This window comes from Lampris incognitus, chromosome 2, assembly GCF_029633865.1.
Source record: "Lampris incognitus isolate fLamInc1 chromosome 2, fLamInc1.hap2, whole genome shotgun sequence".
In the NCBI taxonomy this organism is placed as follows: Eukaryota; Metazoa; Chordata; class Actinopteri; order Lampriformes; family Lampridae; genus Lampris; species Lampris incognitus.
Genome location: NC_079212.1, coordinates 120,855,831 through 120,879,519, shown reverse-complemented (window position 1 = coordinate 120,879,519; position 23,689 = coordinate 120,855,831). Strand labels below are relative to the sequence as shown.

The 23,689-nt window shown below is 44.6% G+C and overlaps 1 protein-coding gene across 1 annotated transcript in view; it reads right to left on the bottom strand.

The window, feature by feature from the left end:
* The window catches only part of phactr3b (phosphatase and actin regulator 3b), a 50,274-nt gene that overhangs the window by 6,874 nt on the left and 19,711 nt on the right, over nucleotides 1-23,689 (bottom strand). Inside the window, exons 2-8 of the mRNA XM_056274600.1 lie at nucleotides 18,769-18,927; nucleotides 18,431-18,505; nucleotides 18,125-18,265; nucleotides 17,687-17,917; nucleotides 17,388-17,595; nucleotides 17,038-17,228; nucleotides 16,136-16,289 (exon numbers count right to left, since the gene is read on the bottom strand). Of these exons, the coding sequence (XP_056130575.1) occupies nucleotides 16,136-16,289; nucleotides 17,038-17,228; nucleotides 17,388-17,595; nucleotides 17,687-17,917; nucleotides 18,125-18,265; nucleotides 18,431-18,505; nucleotides 18,769-18,927 (1,159 nt within the window). The remainder of the gene's footprint in view (nucleotides 1-16,135; nucleotides 16,290-17,037; nucleotides 17,229-17,387; nucleotides 17,596-17,686; nucleotides 17,918-18,124; nucleotides 18,266-18,430; nucleotides 18,506-18,768; nucleotides 18,928-23,689) is intronic.

Here is a 23,689-nt window from a genome sequence, read left to right as displayed (position 1 = left end):
ACGTAGGGAAACCAGTCATATTAGTAGCAACAGAAAGAAGACAAAATTATGCCACAACTTTTAGCCCTTCTACGCTTGGCCATTCATGTGTAGCGAATGCAAATATCCCTGGAAGCAAAACCACACCAAATAACAGGTTTCCCAATAATAGCGATTAACAACGAAGGATGACAAGCTACATTAAGATCTTGTGAAGGATGAGTACAGCTGATACCAAAAGAGGAATGCAGTCATGCAGACAGCAGGATGAGATGAAGAAATGGAAACATCATTATAACTGTACTCAACTACCTAGATAAATATTTAATAAATCTAACAGGGCATGCAGTTTAAATATTTTTTACAACACAACCCATTGTCGTGGTGAAACCAAAAGTCGCAGAAGGTTCAGGAGCTGTTGGTATGATCTCTTTTGTTGAGCGTTTTGATCTTGTGTGCGTGTGTGTGTGTGTGTGTGTGTGTGTGTGTGTGTGTGTGTGTGTGTGTGAAGTCAATTTTTTTACAAATTACCCTACACCCTAAACTGTGAACTGCCGCATAGGGCAACATTACTACCCAGCTGTCAAAAACCAGCAGTGGGTTCCACAGCATGGATTAGATTTGCCATATAAGAAATACACAATGGCCAGCCATGTTTGGTCAGACTTTTTCCACTTGTTTAGTGAAATACATCGCCCAGTCCTGACAGCATCTTAATGTTTGAGGGGTGCTCATAACTGGCAGACCACACACACAGGTGGGATTCTGCATGGTATGTATGGCTGTAAAGCAGGGTACTGCTGTAAAGGGCATGCTTACACAAACATACTCTTGATAAATGATTAAAAAAGCAGGGAGACCAAACAAACAAACAAACAAAAACAAATATCAATCATGACTCATGCCATAAAATGGTGGGATACTCACAGCAGTCACACTGCTAATATACCAGATTGGGACTGCGGCATATTTCATCCATTCTCCTACTGTTGTGACATACACGATGATTCATATCTTGTTGACACCAGACTGAGAACAACATCATCCAATCTGGCTTCATCTGTTCGTTCAAATGGTAACTTGGACTCCTGTTAAGTTTAAAACCCCCTGGACAAAGACAGCTGGCTGGGAAGGGGATGGTACATATGTGGACATCATGATCTGAAATGGGAACACACCGGCCTTCTCTGAGCACTGCAGCCTCCGACCCAATTACACAGATGAACAGGTGCATTCACCTGAGCTGGAGTTTGGCTTCAGAACGTGACAAGCTGGTATGGTGAGTGAACCATCTGCAGACTGTCCACTCATCCAAAATACTGACTAGAGAACAAAACTAAAAAGCCTTGTGGAAGGCTAAGACCTGAGGTCTCAGGCTAGCAAAATCAGTGGAATCTTTTAAGCCATTTTAAACAGGTTTCATAGAGACAGCTTTTAATGTTTTCAATTTTTTATTTCTTTATTTTATTCATTTATTCCGATGTACCTATGTCTGCCATTTTTCAACCGCTTATCCTACTCTCAGGGTCGCAGGGATGCTGGAGCCTATCTCAGCGGTCACTGGGCAGCAGGCAGGGAGACACCCTGGACAGGCCACCAGACCATCACAGAGCTATTATTTTCTAACAGTCATAACTATAATAATGGATTATATTTATATAGCACTTTATCTAGACACCCAAAGTGCATTACATTGAAGGGGGTAACTCACCTCAACTACCACCGATGTGTAGCACCCACCTGAGTGATGCACGGCTGTCATTTTGCACCAGAACGCTCACCCCACATCAGCTTGAGGGGGAGGAATCATTGAGCCAATGACACAGGGGGATGATTAGGTGGCCAGATGGAGACAGTCAGGTTGGGAATGTTGCCAGGGCACCGGGCTACTCTGCGATAAGTGCCATGGGATCTTTAATGACCACAGTGAGTCAGGACCTCGGATTTAATGTCTCATCCGAAGGACAGCATCTCCTACAGCACAGTGTCCCTGTACTGGGATTTTTGTTGTTTATTAGGACCAGAGGGAAGACTGTCCCCTACTGGTCCACCAACACCACTTCCAGCAGCAACTCATTTTCCCGGGAGGTCTCCCATCCAAGTACTAGCCAAGCCCACACCTACTTAGCTTCTGTCAGTCAGCAGAACCAGGGTACATGTTGGTAGGGCTGCTGGCCATACCAACATACTATACCATATAACTGCTATGCTTACATCAATGACACACAATCTGCCATTCTCCGAGTCTGACAGGTCTAAATGATGCCTGCATGAGCATTTTAAGCCACTAAACATTGGCAAGAGGCAATGGTGTGTTAGATTCAGATCTAAAACAGGATCGATGTTGTGCAATGGCTTCAGCTTCGACTGGGAGCTCCCGAGGCTTATAAAACAAGCCTGCTCACTCAGGAATGGAAATACTGGGAGCTGATGGGATTGAATGTGGTAAGTGGAGCACAAGCATTGTAGGATGTGTGGTTTATAGCAAATGACATCCTGGTTAACTCCATTTGCCTCACAATGTGGACTAAAACAAAATCTGTTGGATCCATTCTCTTTGGACAACAAAGCGATATATCAGGAGATATTTCATTAAATGTCTCATTGTACTCTGCAGTAAAGGCAGTAACCCCAAAAAAATGCTTCAATTCAGACTTCTATTAATAAATTAATAAAACTGAGAGGGAGTCTGATCATCTAGATTTGATCGTACCATTCAAGTGGGCCTTCAGTACCAGAATCCTTTAGCAACTTGTACTTCATGAGTGCTCGCAGTCTCCACTGGGTTAGAGGTAAAAAGCTCTTCATTTGCCGGACAACTCACCAGCATGTCAAAGCAATGAGCCGTCTGTAGGAGCAAGGGCTGATGGGAATGTCAGCCCGATAAAGTAAAGAGGGGGAATGGGATGAGTCAGGAGCCACGGGGCGGGCTGCGGCCTGGCAGTGCCCACTGAGGTGTATCTTAATGCCCGGCTCCTTCTCCACAGTGACAAGGCCTGAGGACAGAAGTGCCACGGCTGGATTTGTAGTCTAAGTGAGCCAAGGGAAACCTGAGCGGGCTAGTTGCCATGAACAATTAAAGCGACCCTCTTTCATTTGAGAGCACCGGAAGCGCAGCATTTATATAACTTAGACAGAGCAAAGATTTGGCGTCGGGCTCAGGATGTGTTCGAGTGTTGACCTGGATTCCTTAGTAATAGAGAGAGGACATGAAAGATGGAGCCTGTGGGTGAGTGCACCTTGATAAATGAGAATTGTAAATGAGGACCCATTTCTGTCATTATGCACAACGATTTATCATATCCGTTTAAACAATAGCTAGTGGCAAAATGACTGTCACTTAAGAGAATACAACCCTAATTTAAGTCTAAATCCAATGTAACCCTAACCAATTTACATACCAGTATGTAATGGCTACTTTGGTAACTGCCTGAAGTCACTGGGAAGCAAGAATCAATGTAGGGAGTGAGAACAGATAGTTAGCCATATATCTAATAATAATCATTACATTTATATAGTGCTTTTCTAAACACCCAAAGCGCTTCACATTGAAGGGAATAACTCACTTCAACCACCACCATTGTGTAACACCCACCTGGGTGATGCACGGCAGCCATTTTGTGCCAGAATGCTCACCACGCATCAGCTTGAGGTGGAGAGGGAGGAATCTTTGAGCCAATTACATGTGGGGATGATTAGGAGGCCAGATGGAGAGAGCCAGGTTGGGAATTTTGACAGGACACCGGAGAACCCCCTGCTCTTTGCGATAAGTGCCATGGGATCTTTAATGACCACAGTGAGTCAGGACCTCGGTTTCACATCTCATCCGAAGCACGGCATCTCCTACAGTCCTACACTCCTACAGTCACGGAAGCATTGGGATTTGATATTTGTTTTTGTTTTTTAGGAACAGAAGGAAAACTGCCCCACCAACACCACTTCCGGCAGCAATTCAGTTTCCCAGGGAGCTCTCCCATCCAAGTCTACACCTGCTTAGCTTCTGACATTTGGCAAAGCTAGGGTACGTGTTGGTATGGCTGCCAGCATACTTCCACTCCAGGAAGCGTAAGATCAATGATAAATGAAAAGTTGTCCAAACATGTCTCTGGTCAAGTCCTTTTTACGTACTTTTTTTTTTACTACTTTATTGATCCCCGTGCGGAAATTCTTTCTCTGCATTTAACCCATCCCAGCTGTGTAGCTAGGAGCAGTGGGCAGCCGCAGTGCAGTGCCCAGGGAGTCCTTGTTTGTTACTCTTTTTTTTCTCAAACATCATTGGAAAATAAGTGTGAGTTTATAATAGAAAACCAAAGCGCAGCTTTTATTGGGTGAGTGCTTTGTTAACTGCAGAATGTTGGGTGTAGATGGTCTACAACGCTAACAACAAAATTTTAGGATTTCAATTTCGGGCCATATATGTTCATTTTGTGAAATGCGGTGCTTTCTCCAAATGTTTCATGATATCTGCTGATCCCAGAGCTAACAGGCCAGTGCCCGGCTGTGATGCTGGTCTCTATACAGACACGAATAGCATCCCATCTGCACTGTTGGAGGGAGGGCCTTCATATGGGACCACAGACACAAATGGCACACGCTGTCACCATGATTTTTTTTTCTGATCTTTCCCCCTTTTTCTCCCCAATTGTATCCGGCCAATTACCCCACTCTTCCAAGCAATCCTGGTCGCTGCTCCACCCCCTCTGCCAATCTGGGGAGAGCCGCAGACTACCACATGCCTCCTCCAATACATGTGGAGTCACCAGCCGTTTCTTTTCACCTTACAGGTGAAAAGGAGTTTCACCAAGGGGACATAGCACATGGGAGGATCATGCTATTCCCCCCAGTTCCCCCTCCTTCCCAAACAGGCACCCCGATCGACCAGAGGAGGCGCTAGTGGAGCGACCAGGACACATACCCACATCCAGCTTTCCATCCGCAGACATGGCCAATTGTGTCTGGAGGGACGCCCTACCAAGCCGGAGGTAACACGGGGATTCGAACTGGCGATCCCCATGTTGGTAGGCAATGGAATAGACTGCCACATCACCCGGACGCCCTGTCACCATCATTTTAACCCTTTATACATCAAGAAGTGGACTAAGAACACCTTCTGACTTCGAGTAATGAGCTGGGGGAGTAAGCGGTCATGGAATAACATGCTTTCGAACACAATCGTTTAAAAACCTGGGACCAGTTGAGTGAAACTGAAGTGTTGTACTTCTGAAAACACTCACTGTATTTGCATTGTAGGGCCTGAGGGATTCCATCTGTACTGCGGATATACAGGATGGCGCACCTGAAAAATAATCACTACATACTACCACCCCCCCCCCAACAATAAAACAGCAGAGATAAATATATCCTAAGTAATCAGCAAGAGACACTTTGCAGTTGATGAACGTGCTCCCCTAATATGAACCGTCTAAGTGTGTGTGTGTGTGTGTGTGTGTGTGTGTGTGTGTGTGTGTGTGTGTGTGTGTGTGTGTGTGTGTGTGTGTGTGTGTGTGTGAGGGTGGGTGGGGTGGGGTGGGGGTTAATCATCCAGGAATCTCTGGATCATGTTAAAGAGATACTTTGGTTAGCTGAGTTTACTTGCCTGAGGGAGGGAAAAAGAAATGAGGGAAGTCCCAGCACAGCGTGCGTTAATATTTCATCTTGGTGAGATTAATTATGAAACAGAAATTCTTCACTGCAGTTCCACAAAGAGAAATGGCAAGCTGCCATTCAACAGCCTTGGTTGCCTGGTAACTGTTACTGCTGCTGTGCCCAACGTGGTTAAGGAAATTCAATAGTAGGAAATATGATTGGAAGGAGAGGCAAGACAATGCCATTCTGCAATGATGCTTAGGGAGAAAACAAACTGTGACAGGCGTACAATGTAACTTTCAAAGACAGCTTTCATGTGATTTCTGTTTTATTGGAGCACAGAGTGCTTGATGTTTTGTTTTTGTTTTTGTTTTTATTTATGTATTCACAGTTGTTTCACTATAACTACATGTAATCATTTACAATCATTTGCATCATTGCAGTTCTGTTAAAAATCGATCAGCACCTATTGCATGCCTTATCCATGCTGAGAGGGGGATCCCTCCTCTGATGCTGTTCTTGAGGTTTCTCCCTTTTTGCCTGACAAGGTTTTCTCTGGAGTTTTTCCTCATCCGCATTGACAGACCAAGGATGGTGGGTGTCATGCATTGTCATTTATTCTATTTACATCTGCTGGCGAATGTAATGTGATTTCAAAGCCCTCTGGGACCTAACTGTGATTTAGGGCTACACGAGTACATTTGAATTGACCTGAATAGAGAGAGAGGACAGATACAAAGTGACAGCACAGACAGTGAGCTAGACCCAAACTCATAATAAAATGAGTATTAGGGGCATCCGGATAGCATAGCGGTCTAATCTGTTGCCCACCAACACGGGGATCTCTGGTTCGAATCCCCGTGTTACCTCCGGCTTGGTGGGTGTCCCTACAGACACAATTGACTGTTTGCAGGTGGGAAACCGGATGTGGGCATGTGTCCCGGTTGCTGCACTAGCGCCTCTTCTCGTCGGTCAGGACGCCTGTTCAGGGGGGAGGGGGAAATTGGGGGAATAGCGTGATCCTCCCACACACTACGCCCCCTGGTGAAACTCCTCACTGTCAGGTGAAAGGAAGCGGCTGGCGACTCCACATGTATCAGAGGAGGCATGTGGTAGTCTGCAGCCCTCTCCAGATCGGCAGAGGGGGTGGAGCAGCGGCTCGGGGGAGTGGGTTAATTGGCCAAGTACAACTGGGAAGAATAAATAAATAAATAATTTGGGTATTAGGGTGGGCGATACAGCCAAAATCTGTTATCACAGTATATGTAATTTAATATCACAGTGATGGTATTTGATTTGATATACTATATCAATCCCCATGGGGAAATTAATTCTCAGCATTTAACCCATCCTAGCTGTGTAGCTAGGAGCAGTGGGCAGCCACCGTGCAGTGCCCGGGGACCAACTCCAGTTCATCTTACCATGCCTCGGTCAGGGGCACAGACTGGAGTAGTAATGCTAACATGCATGTCTTTTTGATGGTGGGGGAAACCTAAGCACCTGGAGAAAACCCACCGCAGACACGGGAAGAGCATGCAAACTCCATACAGAGGATGACCTGGGATGACCCCCAAGGTTGGACAACCCCGGGGTTCGAACCCAGGACCTTCTTGCTGTGAGGTGACAGTCCTAACCACTGGGCCACCATGCCACCCTAATATATATATATATCACAATGTAGTAATTTTTCTAGAAATTCAATTAGGAAATGATTTACTGCTTTATCTCTAGGTGGGAAAAGAAGATGCTCATATTTCCAGACAACAACCATGGAGCAACAGTTTGGTGTTGGCTTTTCTAAACCCAAACCATTTCCACATGATGGAAGTGACACCCCGTCTAATAACAGCTTCTTCTCTGTCATCTTGTGTTGCTTGGGAGGCTTCCTTTTCTGCTTTTACAACTTTGCTCTCCTCCATGTTGCTCTCACACGGAAATCGCACAAAGCAATTCTACCCAAATTACATAAAGCCGATACTGCCATAAACCAGTCCTGCTCACTGATTTGCAACAAAGCACCAGACAGACAGACATACTCAAGGGAAAGCTTGTGCTCTACCAGTGCACAGTATATACTGTCATACTGCACAACCTTAGTGAGTATATAGCATTTACTCCCCATTACTAAAAACGAATGCTGCACTCTTAAAGTCAGGGGCTTACTGCACCCCGCCAGTGTTGTTTTATTTATAGGGATGATGGAGAGGAGTTGTGCGTGGGTACTTGTTCCCTCTGTCCTGTTTCGCGCACAGAGTTGTGGTGTCAGCAGAAAACAAGCCTTTCTCCCTCCCACAGAAAGCCCATTATTAGGCATACCATTGGCACCAAGGCAGCAAGAGCCCCCCGTCACCCCCTTAAAAAAAAAATTCCTTCAAAAACAGCTTCCTTCCCCTTAAGCACAGCTGATGGCTCCAGAACCTCTCATCTGAATAGCAGGGCCCTGTCCTCCCTCTAATGATTACTGAAGATGGAAAAGGGGTCTGAATCATTGGGGGGAAGGAGCGCGAGCAACATCGTGCACATGAATCCCTCAAAAAACTGTCCCAATCACCAAGATTTCTACTGAAAGCAAAGTGATCAGAAGCAGGATGTACACTCAATGCCCTCTAAAGGCATACACAGTAAAAAGGGTCAGGCAGGGCATGACATCGTGGCAGTGGTATCGTGAAGGGAACCTGTTATCCTCACGATTCAAATGTAATCCCCTCGAAAAGACAAAGCGGGCGGCACTGAAGCAGATGTAGCTCTCTGCAGTAATTCAAGACCTGCAGGGGGAGTGAGGACAGTTCAATCAGAGGGGAGTGTGTGTGTGTGTATATGCGTGTGTGTGTGGGGGGGAGGCAGCCTTGACTGTGACGTATATATGGCTTCTGCTGCAGCATTTCAATGGCGAGAGCTAAATTTAGAAACAAGAGGGTTTCCTTCCCCCATAAAGAGCCCACTACACCGCATTCAGCAGCCTGTCAAAAGCACAATCACACACACACGCGTATGCGCACATGCTCGCACGCACCCACACAAAAACAATATTGTCCGTGCTAAACATATCCATAAATTAAGTTCTTTAAATGTTGAAGAGGGGATATGTTACTGCTACACAGTACTTTGATATTAGCACATTTTCATTAGGACATTGTCTACTATGTACCAGCCAAAGCAGAGATAATACACCCATCTTCTGCTGAGCTGTCGTCGATTTCTTCAATCCTTTGCTTTCACGCTACTATCTGAAGAACACACAGGGGTGAGTGGGCGTAGACTACATTTCCACCATCTAATGAAGAATATTGTGTCTTAATTTGCAAATGGCTGTAAACTATCCAATATTCTAAAAAAGCTATGGTTGTTACTTTCGAAATTTGAGCTACTGTTCTCATTTTAACACATTAGCTATCAGTGTATTCATTTATCAGCTGATGCTGACTTTCTAAGGACGCACGTACACAAACTCAGAATAATGCCCTCACATGATGCTGCACTGCTTGACACCGTTTTGTCCGTTTTGTCGAGGTGGAATCATGTGTGAAGGTTCTCCTCCAACACTGAAGGTGAAGGCCACTGTGTTCCAATAGAAAGTAAACAGCAGCCCACTCAGTGGCACGTCACAAGACTCACACACTCTGCCATGAGACACTTAAGTAGGACACAGCATGTTAATCACCTCCACAAACACTGTGGTAGTCAGTCATAGCAATGCAATGTGTACACAACTGAGGGTACAAAAGGGATGTTTGCAGAAGAGCACAGAAGGAAGGGGGACAGGATCACATAAGCCTTTGTTGTTCGCCAGATTGCACAGGAGTGGGTGGTCATGTCCTCTCTCAGACCACGTGTTCAGGACAGAACAGACAGACACTGGGAGGCTATGGCAGCCGAGCACATGGTGCTGTCATTTCAAACAATGGCATGCCTCAGCTGTTAACTGTTCTGGCTAAACTCATGTTGACAACTCTTGCGGATCAGCCTGTCCTGCGATCGGCCATGGAGCCGAAGCCAAGCCCCTCTGGGCATGTGTGGCCAGGCCAGTCTGCATACACAGCGTCTGCAGGGTCCTGCCTACTCCAGACACATACAACCCCTTCTGTCAGTGGAACTGGCTGAACTTCACTATATATTAACATGAGTTTGTTTTTGTTTTTTCCCCCTAAGTGCTAACATTATTCCCCCATAATTATTTGGGTCTGCTTTAAAGGGCTCTTAATTACGCATTGATTCCAACATGAGGACATTTGCACAAACCTTTGAATTATGTGTTTGCTTTATTCTTACAGGATTGTCATTTCCATCTTCTTGTGTTTTCTTTCAACCTCAATATCGGTTCCCCTGGAGAATGCACAGTATCAGTGCATTGTACTGTTGTAGACCCAGGGGTTTATGTAGGTCAGTTACAGGGTCCATACATTTTCCATTTCCAATTTTCCATTCAAGCTTAAATGAATGGAAAAGCCTACATTTTACTGACTGAACAAACATAAGTATGTGTGTTCATAAAACTTATAACAAACATATATTTCCATGGGCAAAAGTAGTTGTATACATGCACATGTTGTGGTTGGGCCACATTCAGTGTGCATTTACAGTGGTCTTTTTTTGTACTTGGCTTGTATTTGATTATTCACGCTCATAATTCACACATCAGTGCAATATCAGAAAACTACTAGTTTTCCTCAACCAAGCAATTTTGGCGAGTAGTTTGGTTCATTCAAAGCATGCAGGGAGAACAATATTCAATAACTAGCGGCCGCTTGTGTGTGAATCCAGCACTTCACTCCCATTCACTCTTGGCACCAACACAGTGGGACAAAAAATCAACATAGTTTGTTATTGGAGAAAAAAAAAAGACAAGATGCACACAATTTTAACTGCTATTGTTCAGAATCAAACAAAAGGTCTGTTTGAAATGACCGAAAGGCAATATTTGGCACCAGGCTACCAACTAAATGGCCATGATCTTCGCCTCTGGGCATCTACTGGATCATGATGCAGGAGGAATGATGGCAGATGACAAAAATCCAGTCATAAAATCCATTAGCACCCTCTATGACCAGTCTCTGTCCTCAGCTGATGTGCAAGCCTTACCTAACCCTGCATGTTGACCCAGGCTCAGCCTTTCCCCTCATGCCATGATTGATTGATTGATTACCTCCTGTCTGTTATGTAAGAATAATCAGGAATGGGGCATCTGGGTGGTGTGGCAGTCTATTCTGTTGCCTACCAACACGAGGATCACCAGTTCAAATCCCTGTGTTACCTCCAGCTTGGTTGGGTGTCCCTACAGACACAATTGGCTGTGTCTGCAGATGGGAAGCCAGATGTGGGTATGTGTCTTGGTCACTGCACTAGCGCCTCCTCTGGTCAGTCGGGGCGCCTGTTCGGGGGGAGGGGGAACCAGGGGGAATAGCGTGATCCTCCCACATGCTACATCCCCCTGGTGAAACTCCTCACTGTCAGGTGAAAAGAAGCGGCTGGCGACTCCACGTGTATTGGAGGAGGCATGTGGTAGTCTGCAGGCCTGCTTGGATAGGCAGAGGGGGTGGAGCAGCGACCAGGACAGTTCAGAAGAGTGGGGTAATTGGATGGGTACAGTTGGGGAGAAAAAGAAGGAAAAAGCCATAAAAATAAAAATAAAAAAAATAATCAGGGACTCACTGAGGTCCAAATTATTAGTTTATTATAGATCAGACTGACCATCCACTTCATGTAGTTTTGCCACATTCAGTACATTGCCCCTTATCTGCTACAGGTTCAAGAGCCAAAAACAGAATAGCAAGCTATAAAACATCCTTTTAGGCATACACAGAGAAGACAGCCCTGCACAAGACAACAGGCGATGTGTGATAACGTCTCTTCTTTACCGGGTTTTAAAGACAGTGAAATTTGCCCCTTTCAGATGACCTCAGGTTCAACTAAAATTTAAGCACTGGCTGGATTTACTATCATCACACAGACGCACAGATGCACATGGGAACTCACATGAGAGGCGGCGTGTTAGGAGCAGCCTTGGTTTAACAATTCAGTGCACGCAGCTGTGAAATACCTTGGATGAAGCCGCGAGAAATCACACATGGACAAGCACAATGCCAAACTTGAAAAATCTCATGAAAAATATTATCCATCCTTCCCACATTAAAGTAAATTACAAAGTGGGTAGCAAGGACTTATTGGCAAATTAATTAGGGATTCTTCAAAGTGGCTGACAGATAGCCGGAGAGGACGCCAGCGCCCTTTTTTCTTTCCTCGCCTCAGTGTCTTAATCTCTCTAATTAGAGGCCTTGCCCTGTGATGGTACTGTGTGTGTGTGTGTGTGTGTGTGTGTGTGTGTGTGTGTGTGTGTGTGTGTGTGTGTGTGTGTGTGTCTGTGTGTGTCTGTGTGTGTGTCTGTGTTTGTGTCTGTGTGTGTGTGTGTGTGTGTGCCATGACAGCATACTAAGTGGAAAGTCAGCAGGCCTCAGAGCCAGTGCCCTCCTCTCTTCACAGGTGCTGGAGACAAGACAACAGTAGAGGATTTTCTTGCCATATCACTTGTGAATGCTGCACTGACTCCATCAGTGCACTGTAACATAGTGTGCATCCTACTAGTCCCCCTGAGTAAAAAATATATCATCCGTCTTTTCTTTGACTATACGATATTTGCAAACATGAATGAGAGAGAAAGAAAGAAACCAGAGAACTGTAACTTCTGCAAAGGTAATGAGACAACTTCTAGAGGGGTCTAAATGAGTATGAATGGCTTACTTTGGGCTAGTTTCACCTTCAATGCATAGATGAGCTTGGTTTTGAAATTGTGCTAACAGCTAGATAATATACCCACAAATCTGGAGCCTGGGTACCATCACTGCAGTACCCACTACAATGTCAGCCTCTTACATCATTGAATCGCCAAAATGTGTCGCTTTACATCCGGGTAGCATAGCGGTCAATTCTGTTGCCTACCAACACAGGGATCGCCAGTTAAAATCCCCGTGTTACCTCCGGCTTGGTCGGGGTCCCTCCAGACACAATTGGCCGTGTCTGTGGATGGAAAGCCGGATGTGGGTATGTGTCCTGGTCGCTGCACTAGTGCCTCCTCTGGTTAGTCAGGGTGCCTGTTAAGGGGGGAGGGGGAACTGGAGGGAATGGCATGATGCTCCCATGCGCTACGTCCCCCTGGTGAAACTCCTCACTGTCAGGTGAAAAGAAGCGGCTGGCGGCTCCTCATGTATCGGAGGAAGCATGTGGTAGTCTGCAGCCCTCCCTGGGTCAGCAGAGGGGTTGGAGCAGTGACCAGGATGGCCCGGAAGAGTGGGGTAATTGGCCAGATGCAATTGGGGAGAAAAAAAGGGGGAAAAATCTGTCGCTTCATGTCGACACAGGCTAGAGCCTCAGCACTCTTTGTTCTTTCATTTGGATTGACTTACTACATTTCTCAGTCAAAAAGTGAAAAAACAGTACATTATCCTGGATTTTAATTTACTTACCTAGCATGCTGGCTCACGTGCTATAGTCTGCAAGGTGTCTTTTAAAAACGTTTATCATAAATCTATTCTTATAGGGCTTCAGACTCATCCATGACACCAAAACCAAATATTTACAAATTTTAAGGCGCCTGTGCAAACCCACTTTTTGGGATAGATTTCAGTCTGTCATCAAACCTCAAACAAATATTTATAAGTGAGGACTGCATTGTGCAAGACCATAGGAATTATAAATGGGATTTTGGGGGGGGATGTGTGTGTGTGTGTGTGTGTGTGTGTGTGTGCGTGCGCGTGTGTGTGTGTGTGTGTGTGCGCGCGCGTCCGTGTGTGCGCGTGCGTGTGTGCGTGTGTGTGTGCGTGTGTGTGTGTGCGTGCGTGCGTGCACATATGTGTGAAATTCCCTGTATTTGAATGAGAGCATCTGGTGTTTTAATTGTCAGCTCAGGCAAGAAAAACACCATTGCCTCAGTGCAGTGAAACATTTCATCGCCTTCTTTACTTAAATGTGTCAGCATGCTTACTTTCTGTGGAAACTAAATGGATAAGAAAACTGAATCAGTCGACTAGGTCCTCCACATGAAAATATTTATGCGCTTGCTGCAACTCCATATTGTTAATTTAACACTGGATGGCACGGAGATGTAAACAAATGCAATGAAGAAGAAAAAAAGAAATCGAGACGCTGTCAGATGACCGTACTGTGGGCTGGTATCTTAAGAACTTATTGACTTTAGCAAGCAAGTCTGCCCCACTCTGGAGCCAAAAGCCAATGCAGTTCTTCTTTTTTGGGGAGATTTTTCCCCCCTTTTCCTTCCCTTCTACCATGTCCAATACCCTGTTAAACCTAAGGTAAATTCTCCATATACATCCTCTGCCATTTTTCTCAACTCCACCTGCAGTAGTATGGAGCATATTACCCCTATGGCCCTGCCACTTATGTTACCTGTGATGCTTAATCAAACCACAGGCATCAGCAGGGCTAGAACCGTGAACCTTAATTTTGGGTCCGCTGGCATATTACTCTGTGTCAACCGAGCACAACGTGTTCTTTAGACTATATAAACCAAACTGCATTTCTGCATTGAGTGCACTAATGGTTTAAGTCTACCAGCACATTCTGCACAATATTACTCAGCAAAGTCAAACCTGATTTGTTTGTTAATCCTATTAAATTCACCATAATAACGCTCTACCATCAATTACATAACACCCCAAATGAGATTAAGTTCTCTGTTGCATTCCTCCAGAGATTTTCGGGAAAATCCTGTTCTACATTCCAAAAAATAGACCGCTTGACATAGAAAAGCCACACTCTGGATGTGGTGTTAAACTGATACATGTGAAAGCTTGTGAGAATTAATCAGTATCGCCGGAATGATAAGCGTTATTACTAGTGACAACAAAAGGATTCATTGCAACATGTTCTGTCATGAATATTCAGAGCTGTTAGTGAGAAACCGGTTCCCTGCAACTGCAGTTCACTTCTGAGATCAAAGGTAGTAATACAGTTTACATTTTTTAATAAGAGATAGGGACACAGACAAACAGACACAGACAGAGAGACAGACAAACAGACAGAAAGCAACATGCCATGCATAAAGAGCTCATGGGTAACAACATACACAATCCGACACAGAGGCCATGTCCTGTGACATTGGTAGCCACCTCTCCCTAGACATGTATCAAGAAAAGATGAGCTATCATAAATGATACCAACTGCTACAAATCTGCAACCAGGGGCCGTAGAGGCATCATCTCAGGGCCCCCACACACCGTATGATTGTGGCCATCCCGAATGTTTATTGTATGTCACACTGTATGATGGGGAAAAAGGTCAAATCGTCAATCCATCAAGGCAATTGTGCCTTTTCATGGCAATAAAAGAAAAAGAAAAAGAAAAAGACAAGGAAAATGACCACACGGAGAAAACATGGAGCTGCATTGATGACGGCAAGTTTTTGCCTCAGGAAACCCCCCCAAAAAAGAAAAGGAGCAGGATTTGGACCTGCTCATCGTGTTTGTGATCTGGTGCGCTAGGATGTCATTATTTTCCTTTTTTTCCCCCTTTTTCTCCCCAGTTTTATCCAGCCAATTACCCCACTCTTCCGAGCTGTCCCGGTCGCTGCTCCACCCCCCCACTCCCCCCCGCCGATCCGGGGAGGGCTGCAGACTACCACATGCCTCCTCCAAACCACGTGGAGTTGCCAGCCGCTTCTTTTCACCTGATAGTGAGGAGTTTCGCCAGGGGGACGGAGTGCATGGGAGGATCACGCTTTTCCCCCCAGTTCCCCCTCCCCCCTGAACAGGCGCCCTGATCGACCACAGGAGGCACTAGTGCAGCGACCTGGACACATACACACATCCGGCTTCCCACCTACACACACGGCCAGTTGTGTCTGTAGGGACGTCCGACCAAGCCAGAGATAACATGGGGATTCGAAACAGCGATCCCCTTGTTGGTAGGAAACGGAGTAGACCGCTACGCTACCCAGATGCCCCATGTCATTATTTTCTCCCATGCTCCTTTTGGTAACTCACCAGGATGGTGTCATAGCGATATTTTTTATCGTCATATCCCCTGCCACACTCCACTACCACAACCCAAATTTTTTGAATCTGCTTGAACTTTGTTGGAGCCTATGACGGCACTGTGCAACTGTGTCATGTTGAACAACCCAAGAGAGTCGACCATTGTTCATGATGAACAATTTTGGCCATAACTGGTAGAATTTGTCTTGGAAACTCCTAGGATAGCCAAAATGGCACAGTGTGTGATGGCCTTAAGACTATCCTGTTCTCCCATTAGTTTTCATCCTCAGCAAGTTCAAGGACATGCTATGGACATGTTCAATGCTTAACTCAGAAGGAGTTTCCCTGGTTGAATCTTGACATAAGAGGTTTGATTAGATTCCCATTGCTGTTTCAAGGGTGTAAAGGTCTCTATCAGATGATTAAGGACAGGGTATATATTAATGGTGAATGAAATGTATCAGACCAGTAGAAAGAGTGAAGAGAGCAGGGATGGTGAATGATAAGACAGACACATTGAGCATAAAAGGGTGATGAGAGGCTGATGATGATGACAGGCCGAGGCAGGTCTGCACAGAGCGACTCACTTGGCCAGCTTCGTCTCTATCTGTTGCCGGATCTCCTGGCGCTCCTGGTCACTGCGCACGGGGAAGATGTTGCGGTCTTCCAGCTCCTGCTTGCTGGGACGGTTGCGGAGCTTTACCGCCAGCAGCTCTTTCCTCATTCGTCGTGGGAGGGTGCCTGTCGGCGTCGGAGGCAGTAGTGTATGAACTAAGGTCACCGTGAGCGGAGCGTTTTAACCCTGCCACCCATGCTTTTCCAGCTAAAACCCCTAAACATGCCCCAGCCTTTATACTCTATACTGTGTTTTGCACTTTTGCACATAATCTGAAACACAACCCTGTTATATTACAACTCACTAATAAGATATATCCCCTTATAAATAACAATTAATCTTTATAGAAAATGTCTTATTAAGTTCAAGATTCAATATTCCTGTAGAAAGGAGGGACGTCAGTGGCGCCATTCCGTAACATGTGTACGTATTACACATTTTTCTGTGTGTTAATATAGGTCTCATTGCATGGCTTAAGCAGTATTTGTCATCATAAAGGCAGGTTGTGAACACAGTCTAAAATGCACGCTTATTGTCACAGCACCACTAAGAAACTGTGGTCTCCCACAGCATTGTGTGTCCGTGTCTCACGGGCCTTTATGCACTGACGCAGTCGACTTACTGAATGGCCAAGAATTAGGGCATCACAGCAGATGTTTACAGACCCGGTGAAATTTAACACTGCAAAGTCTGCTACTCATCAGCAGTGTAAATCTCCCAGTCATACTCCAACCAACAAACAAATATCAACAAAGATTATGCAGATTCATTCATCCAAACGACATGGTGCCCGAATTAGGTCGGTTTATACATCAGGAGTCAGGTGAAAGTACAGTAAATATTCCAGCACATATCTACAATCAAGAGACCTACCAGAGATGACAGATTCATTCCAGCTGTCCTGGTCACTGTAGTATTCATCTAGACGCTGATTCTCCTTGTTCTCATCGGATTCCTTCTTGCTCTCCGACTCGCTGACAGGCTCTTTCTCTACGCTGGATGAGCGGGAAAGGCGGCCATCTTGGCGACGCTTCGGAGATGAGCGTACCTCCTTCCCTTGGAAGCTAGGGCCAAAGAACGCAAATATATACCCATATTAATTAATATCCAGAATTCAAAAAATATTTTTATTATTCTTTATGATCTGAAGTTAATGTCCTGCTGACAGTTATATCCCAAGTATGTATACTGGGAATACAGCACATCTTATATTTGCTTTTGACCTCTCCTGTCTATGTTTTGTGGCCAGGGCACGGTGCAATTCCTCAATGATGCAGCTAGGGGGCAACTGTGGGTGTAGACCGCCAAGGTGGGGGGATCCAGTGGGCGTGGAGATCCTGCCTCGCAGCAGAGAGCCCTGAGGGTCTTTGGGTAGTGTGAAGTTCCTTGGCAACGTAGCCGGGGATTTTTTCATTGGAGCTGGATGAGGGCCTGGTTAAGAGAAATCATATTTTAATGCTGAATGACATCTCAATAGGGCATCTCCTCTGCTTGAGAAATAAGTTTGCCCTTGCAGACTCACCCTCTAGACTGCCCAGTCTGGTGAGCAATTTGACTGGGAGGTTGGGTGGAGGAGGGGTGCTTGCACGTTTCTGAGGTAGGGCCACAGCAGCCTCATTTTTTCCCTCTGCAACCACCACCTTCCCCATGGAGTGATCATCACTTGGGTCATTTAGTGATTTGTGGTCTCCTTCAACCTCCTTACTCTGACTGTGATCTGCAATTGCTTTTGACTCCACTGGCAAATCTTGTACTGAAAACACAGCACGGTAATAAAACAGTTAACATTAGTTATGAATATGTCTGTCTCCACCTAGTGGTCAGTCAGAGAAACACTGCTAGAAGCTGCAACTGTAAAGTATCAGGAAACCTAAAAACAATCCCTTTCAATTTAAAACTGATTTCTGTAAACTTCAAATTGTAATCTGTTCTTTTTTGGGGATTAGTTTGATTATTTTACCTGCTGGGGGATCAATATTGCTCCCAAGAGCTTCCAATGTGTTGTCTAAGGGTACCAGGGGCTCCTCATCTCTCTCCTCACTGTCTGAATGTGTGGGTGTGTCTTGATCTTCGTTGCTGCCTCCACAAGCTAGGTCTGACTCTACACAGAAAACAGCGTGGAAAGACATCAATGGGTTATCAAAGCAACTAGGCATCATACAGTTAGCAGACGTGAACAACTGAACTGTTAAAAGCCCGAGTTACATGTGCATAGCATGTATGTAGTGTGCTTGTTTGTGTTCATCCATGCCCTTTGCATTTGCACCTGTCACAGTCTCCCCCAAGCCTCTTCTTACGGGGTCATCTCTGCTCTGTCGTGCAGCTGCCTTCTTCTCCAACACTAAATGACACAAACACTCTCCATTTATAAAAATGACGACACACTACATCACAACAAACACAAACTTCACACTCAGTGGCCCAACTCTTGTTAACAAATCCAGCCTCCATATTCTCAAAGACAGAATGAGTGCATTCATTCATACATACATTCATTCATTACCTCAAACATCCACTCCCTTACAAGTCATGTGAACCCTAGGGTGTTTACTTCTGCTAATGTGAGCATGCATTTGTTCATGCGGTCCACTGAGCTTTACTCACTTGCAGAGGGCTTCAGCTTCTCATTTTTCTTTTTCCTCCATTTCCAGGGCTTGAAGATCCGCCCCAGGTTGGCCAGCTTGCTGTTGCGGCGTACAGGAGGCGTACGGACCCCTGAGACAAGGCATCCTGAATGGAGCGCTCTCTGCTGATCCATTACATCTGTGGCATAAACAAACAAACAGAAGCCCAGTTTAAATAGGCTGGGAAAAACAACATGCGTACTGAGTGAACACAGAGGGACCATGAACCACCTAATTAGTGCAGCACTGAAGAAATTTCACATGTATATAATTGATGAAATAGTACCAACACCATTCATGTGAGGGTAGGAAATGTAGGTCATCGATTATAAACTCCAGCTTGATTCCAATCTGACTGCTAGAGAGCAGCAGTGGAGAGAAGACAGTATGCTATTGTCCATGTCTGACTCATGATCCCAGGGCAGCCAGGACCTCCCCACTCAGGGCACGGAGACAATGAACTGATTTTAAAGACATTGCAAAAGCCACAGAAATAAGTAATGTGAGCTTCATTTCAGTTGCCCATTCTCATGTGAGAATCTGCATCTGCAGCCTGCAATATCCACTGTGTCCATACTGGCTGATGAATGCATATAATTAGGTACTCCCTCTTAGATTTATCATCATAGTTAAGTAAGCTCCATTGTGATTTCTTAAAATTAAAAGAAGTGTGATAACACCTCTAATTCTATTAATAGACCCCCCCTCCCCAAACAATCTTGTAGTGGAAGAGTCAATGTAACATGCTAAGCAGGAAAAGGTCCAGATCAGAAAACACAGACAAAGAGAGTCTGGCTGACTGTGCATGTAAAGTCAATTTTTGCTCTGCTGCACTAGGTGGTGGAGACAAGGAGCGGGCCTCAGAGTCCCTCAGAGAAAGGACAGAAATAGGCACTCCTACACAGTCTGGCTCCAACAGCAAGCTAACACCTCAGGGAGCTTACAGCTGAGCCGTGGGCTGTGCAGGGACCGCTCTGTCAACATTCGCATTTTCTATCACCAGCATGGAAACCCACAACATCTGTTCATATACCTTTAAAAAACAGAATAGCGTAAATACACATTATGGCCGCTGATTGCACTAAAAAGACAAAAGAAAGTATGTTGTACCAACACGAATGTTTTAAAGTGAATAGTTCTTTAGGTAAAATACCATGAGTTTTGGTTTCAGCACATCTCTTTCCTCTGCTTGGACTTTGTGGACTAAAGACCAAATTGGAACCGCTACAGCTGGCGAAATAAATCTGGGTTTATATTCTAGTATCATCCATGTGATATTTGTCCTGCAAAAACAACTGAACAGACCCCGACGCAGAAACATGCGATAATACTGCAGACATCTATGTATGACATGGACAAAAACACAAGTCATTGATCCATGAAAGATGAGTGTATTGGCGCCTTGGGGATTCACCATCGCCCGAGGCAATTGCAGTGGCTTTCACATTTCTTGACTGTCAACAATAGGAAGCGGGTCAGTTGTCCAAGCCATGTTTGCCTTTACAGCATGTTGTAGGGAATTCAGGTCAAGCCTGGAGTAACTGCTGCAGCGCACCCAGGGTCAGGCTGCCGTTGCCATGGTAACCACACTGGATGCTGCAGAAAAGGCCCTTGAAGGCACAGAATCACAAGAGCATGAGGAATAGGTGGTTGCTGGGTGGATTCAAAGGCTGTTGCCACACACACAGTCAGAGAGCCACAGCCAATCACAGCCCAGATGTAATAATGCATAATGTAAGCAAGGAGTCCCTGTATTTTAATTGCAAAAAAAATTATCATACTGGTTTGGAATACCAGACACTTTTTGTTTTTTTTCCTGCAACTGGAGGATTGCTAAAGCAGTGAGACCAACATGCTACTTTCAGACAGACAGACAGACAGACAGACAGACAGATAGACAGATAGACAGATAGATAGATAGATAGATAGATAGATAGATAGATAGATAGATAGATAGATAGATAGATAGATAGATAGATGTCAAAGTGTACTGGAATCTTTACTAGTTCCAACCACAGCAGATTAAAACACATCTATGTTTGTCAAACCAAGTCACCTGGCAAAATCACACCATCCACATTTGCTCGAAATACCAGCAAATGAAGCGGTCTCACAAGACTCCTACTCTCAAGTGCAACTGGCTAAAAAAAAAAAAAGGTTATAATAAACAAGGTGCTGCTGTCCCTGACTAATAACACTGACATTAAAGTCGACGTAGAGAAAAAAGAATATTTTAATGTGATTACACTTACATATTATACAAACATTAAAGTTGTCTTCGCGATCCCGGATATCTCCGAAGATCTCCCCGGTTCCCCGGTAACCCGATGGCAAAGTCGGCTCAGTAGGTGGAAAATAAACACTTATCGCGCGTAAATCTACTTTATGTCTCCATAAATGACACTTTGTGCAACTGTCGGAATGAGTCAAACAACTCCGAGTGACTCCGGGTGACTGGTTTCATCTGTACATCTGTGAAATACTGTTTATCCAAGTCAGTGGTTTTGCCCTGAGCAGCTCACGCGCGCTCCTCAATGCTGTTGGTCCCGCCCCTCTTCAGGGCTGTCAATCACAGCGGCAAACACCGACATGATAGTGGAAAGATGGGAAGCACATGGTTATGAGTTTCTTTTTTTTTTCTTCTTTTTTTTCTAAATCTCAAATAAGGTACGGGAAGTGTCTTATATTCATATTCAAATATATTCATCTACATATATTTTTGTTGGAACTGCATGGTTTGTTTTGGGAATTGCATATATGCATATAGTATAGCAGCATCTACTACGTATAGTATAATTCTGGAGTAACTATGAATAACAAAATGAATGGTCACCTATGAATGTGTGTTGAAAATGTTTTATTGTGTATAAACCAAAATAACTAAGCAGGGTCAGACAAAACGTGCATTATCAACCATCTTTTATATAAAAAAAATCCACATACATGCCAGCAAAACGAGTATGCAAATCAAAAACGTAACTGGAGAATATCTGAAGCTTACCTGACAGTGTCAAACACAGAGAGCATACTGAAGCTGTAAAAACAGTTCAATAACCGCAGAACTTGGCATTTAATTTGATCGTTGTAGCCCCAAGCATTTTGCCGCATTGTGTACTTTATAATACGTATCTGGTGAATTATTTTGTTTGTGTGTTCCTATATTGTGTGTATTGTAATTTGTACATAGCCTTTTTTAAGAGACTAAAATAACTGGATCAATTTTTAAGGCCATATTTTAGCCCAAAGTAATCCACCCAAGTAAAACACAGGGGTTTCTCTTCTTTTTGTTCAACTCAACATGCAAATGCATGTTTTTATGCATCTTTGCAATTTCCCTTGAAACACTGCCCATTTTATAAGGTTGATGATGTACGATGAGTTGGTTTCGGATCAATTTCTTTTGAGTAAATAAGACAAAGGACAAAGGGAGACAAGACTCATCAGCGATGATTAACGTTAGTGGTTAAATTCCTCCACAGGGAGAGCAAACAGTAAGTAAAGAATACCGCATAAAAACAACAGTGTGTACAGCTTAGTGAACATCTCATCTAATATTCATAAGTATTCACTGAACAGTGCCTGAGGCCATGTTATATTCACCCAACCATTATAAAGCCCAGCATCTTATATATTTAAGGTGAAAGAAATCTTATGGTCACTCAAGTATGCATTTTCTATTAATTCTCGTGCTTTCACTTCACTGCATGTAGCTTATGTAACTACATTACTGGAAAATTTGAAGGAAAATGTTTTGCCAACAACACAGTGAGGAGAATGTGTGTGTGTGTGTGTGTGTGTGTGTGTGTGTGTGTGTGGGAGGGGGGTCAATGGGATGGGGGTAAACAGCAGGACTTTGAGTGGTGGTTAGTCACAGGGGGGAGGAAAAGGGAGACCCAGGTTATAACACAGGTCAACCTGCATCTATAAAATGTCCATCTGTGAAACAATTGGCTGTTTATTTTTTGGGGGTTTTTTTGCTGATTTTGATGTTCTGTTATATACAGTATATCATTATATCGCAATTTCAAATTCATTTTTCACTTTACTTGTCAACCAAAGGAACGCTGAATGTTCTTATTTACAGATCTTACTGTGAGTCTGGGTAGGATGCACAGGCCAGTGCATTCTGAGTGCCAGTCCCAGGATAAAATAAATGGGGAGGGTTCATTAGGAAGGGCATTCGACGTAAAATATTTGCCAAATCAAATATGCAGATCATGAATCAGATTTCCATACAGGATCAGTCGAGGCCCAGGTTACCAACGACCGCCACCGGTACTGTTGGCCAGCAGGGTGTCAGTGGAAACTATGCTACTGTTGGGCGAAGGAGAAGGAGAGGGAGAAGACATGTGAAGACTGAGGAGGAAGTGGAAGAGTGTGGAAGAGTATGGAAGTGAGAGTCGAAACTTTGAATGTTGGCACTATGACTGGTAAAGGGAGAGAGCTGGCTGATATGATGGAGAGAAGAAAGGTAGGTATACTGTGTGTGCAAGAGACCAGGTGGAAGGGGAGTAAGGCCAGGAGTATTGGAGGTGGGTTCAAACTCTTCTACCATGGTGCAAAGGGGATAGGGGTCAAGAACGTGTTGGAGAGTGTGTGAAGAGAGTGTCGGGACAGTGATGAGTATGAAGCTGGAAATCAAAGGTGTGTTGATGAGTGTTATCAGTGCATATGCCCCGCAAGTTGGGTGTGAGATGAAAGAGATAGAAGAATTCTGGAGTGAATTGGATGAAGTGATGGACAGTTTACCAGAGGAGGAGAGAGTGGTGATTGGAGCAGACTTCAGTGGGCATGTTGGTGAAGGGAGCAGAGGTGATGAGGATGTGAGGGGTAGGTATGGTGTCAAGGAGAGAAATGTGGAAGCACAGATGGTGGTGGATTTTGCGAAAAGGATGGAAATG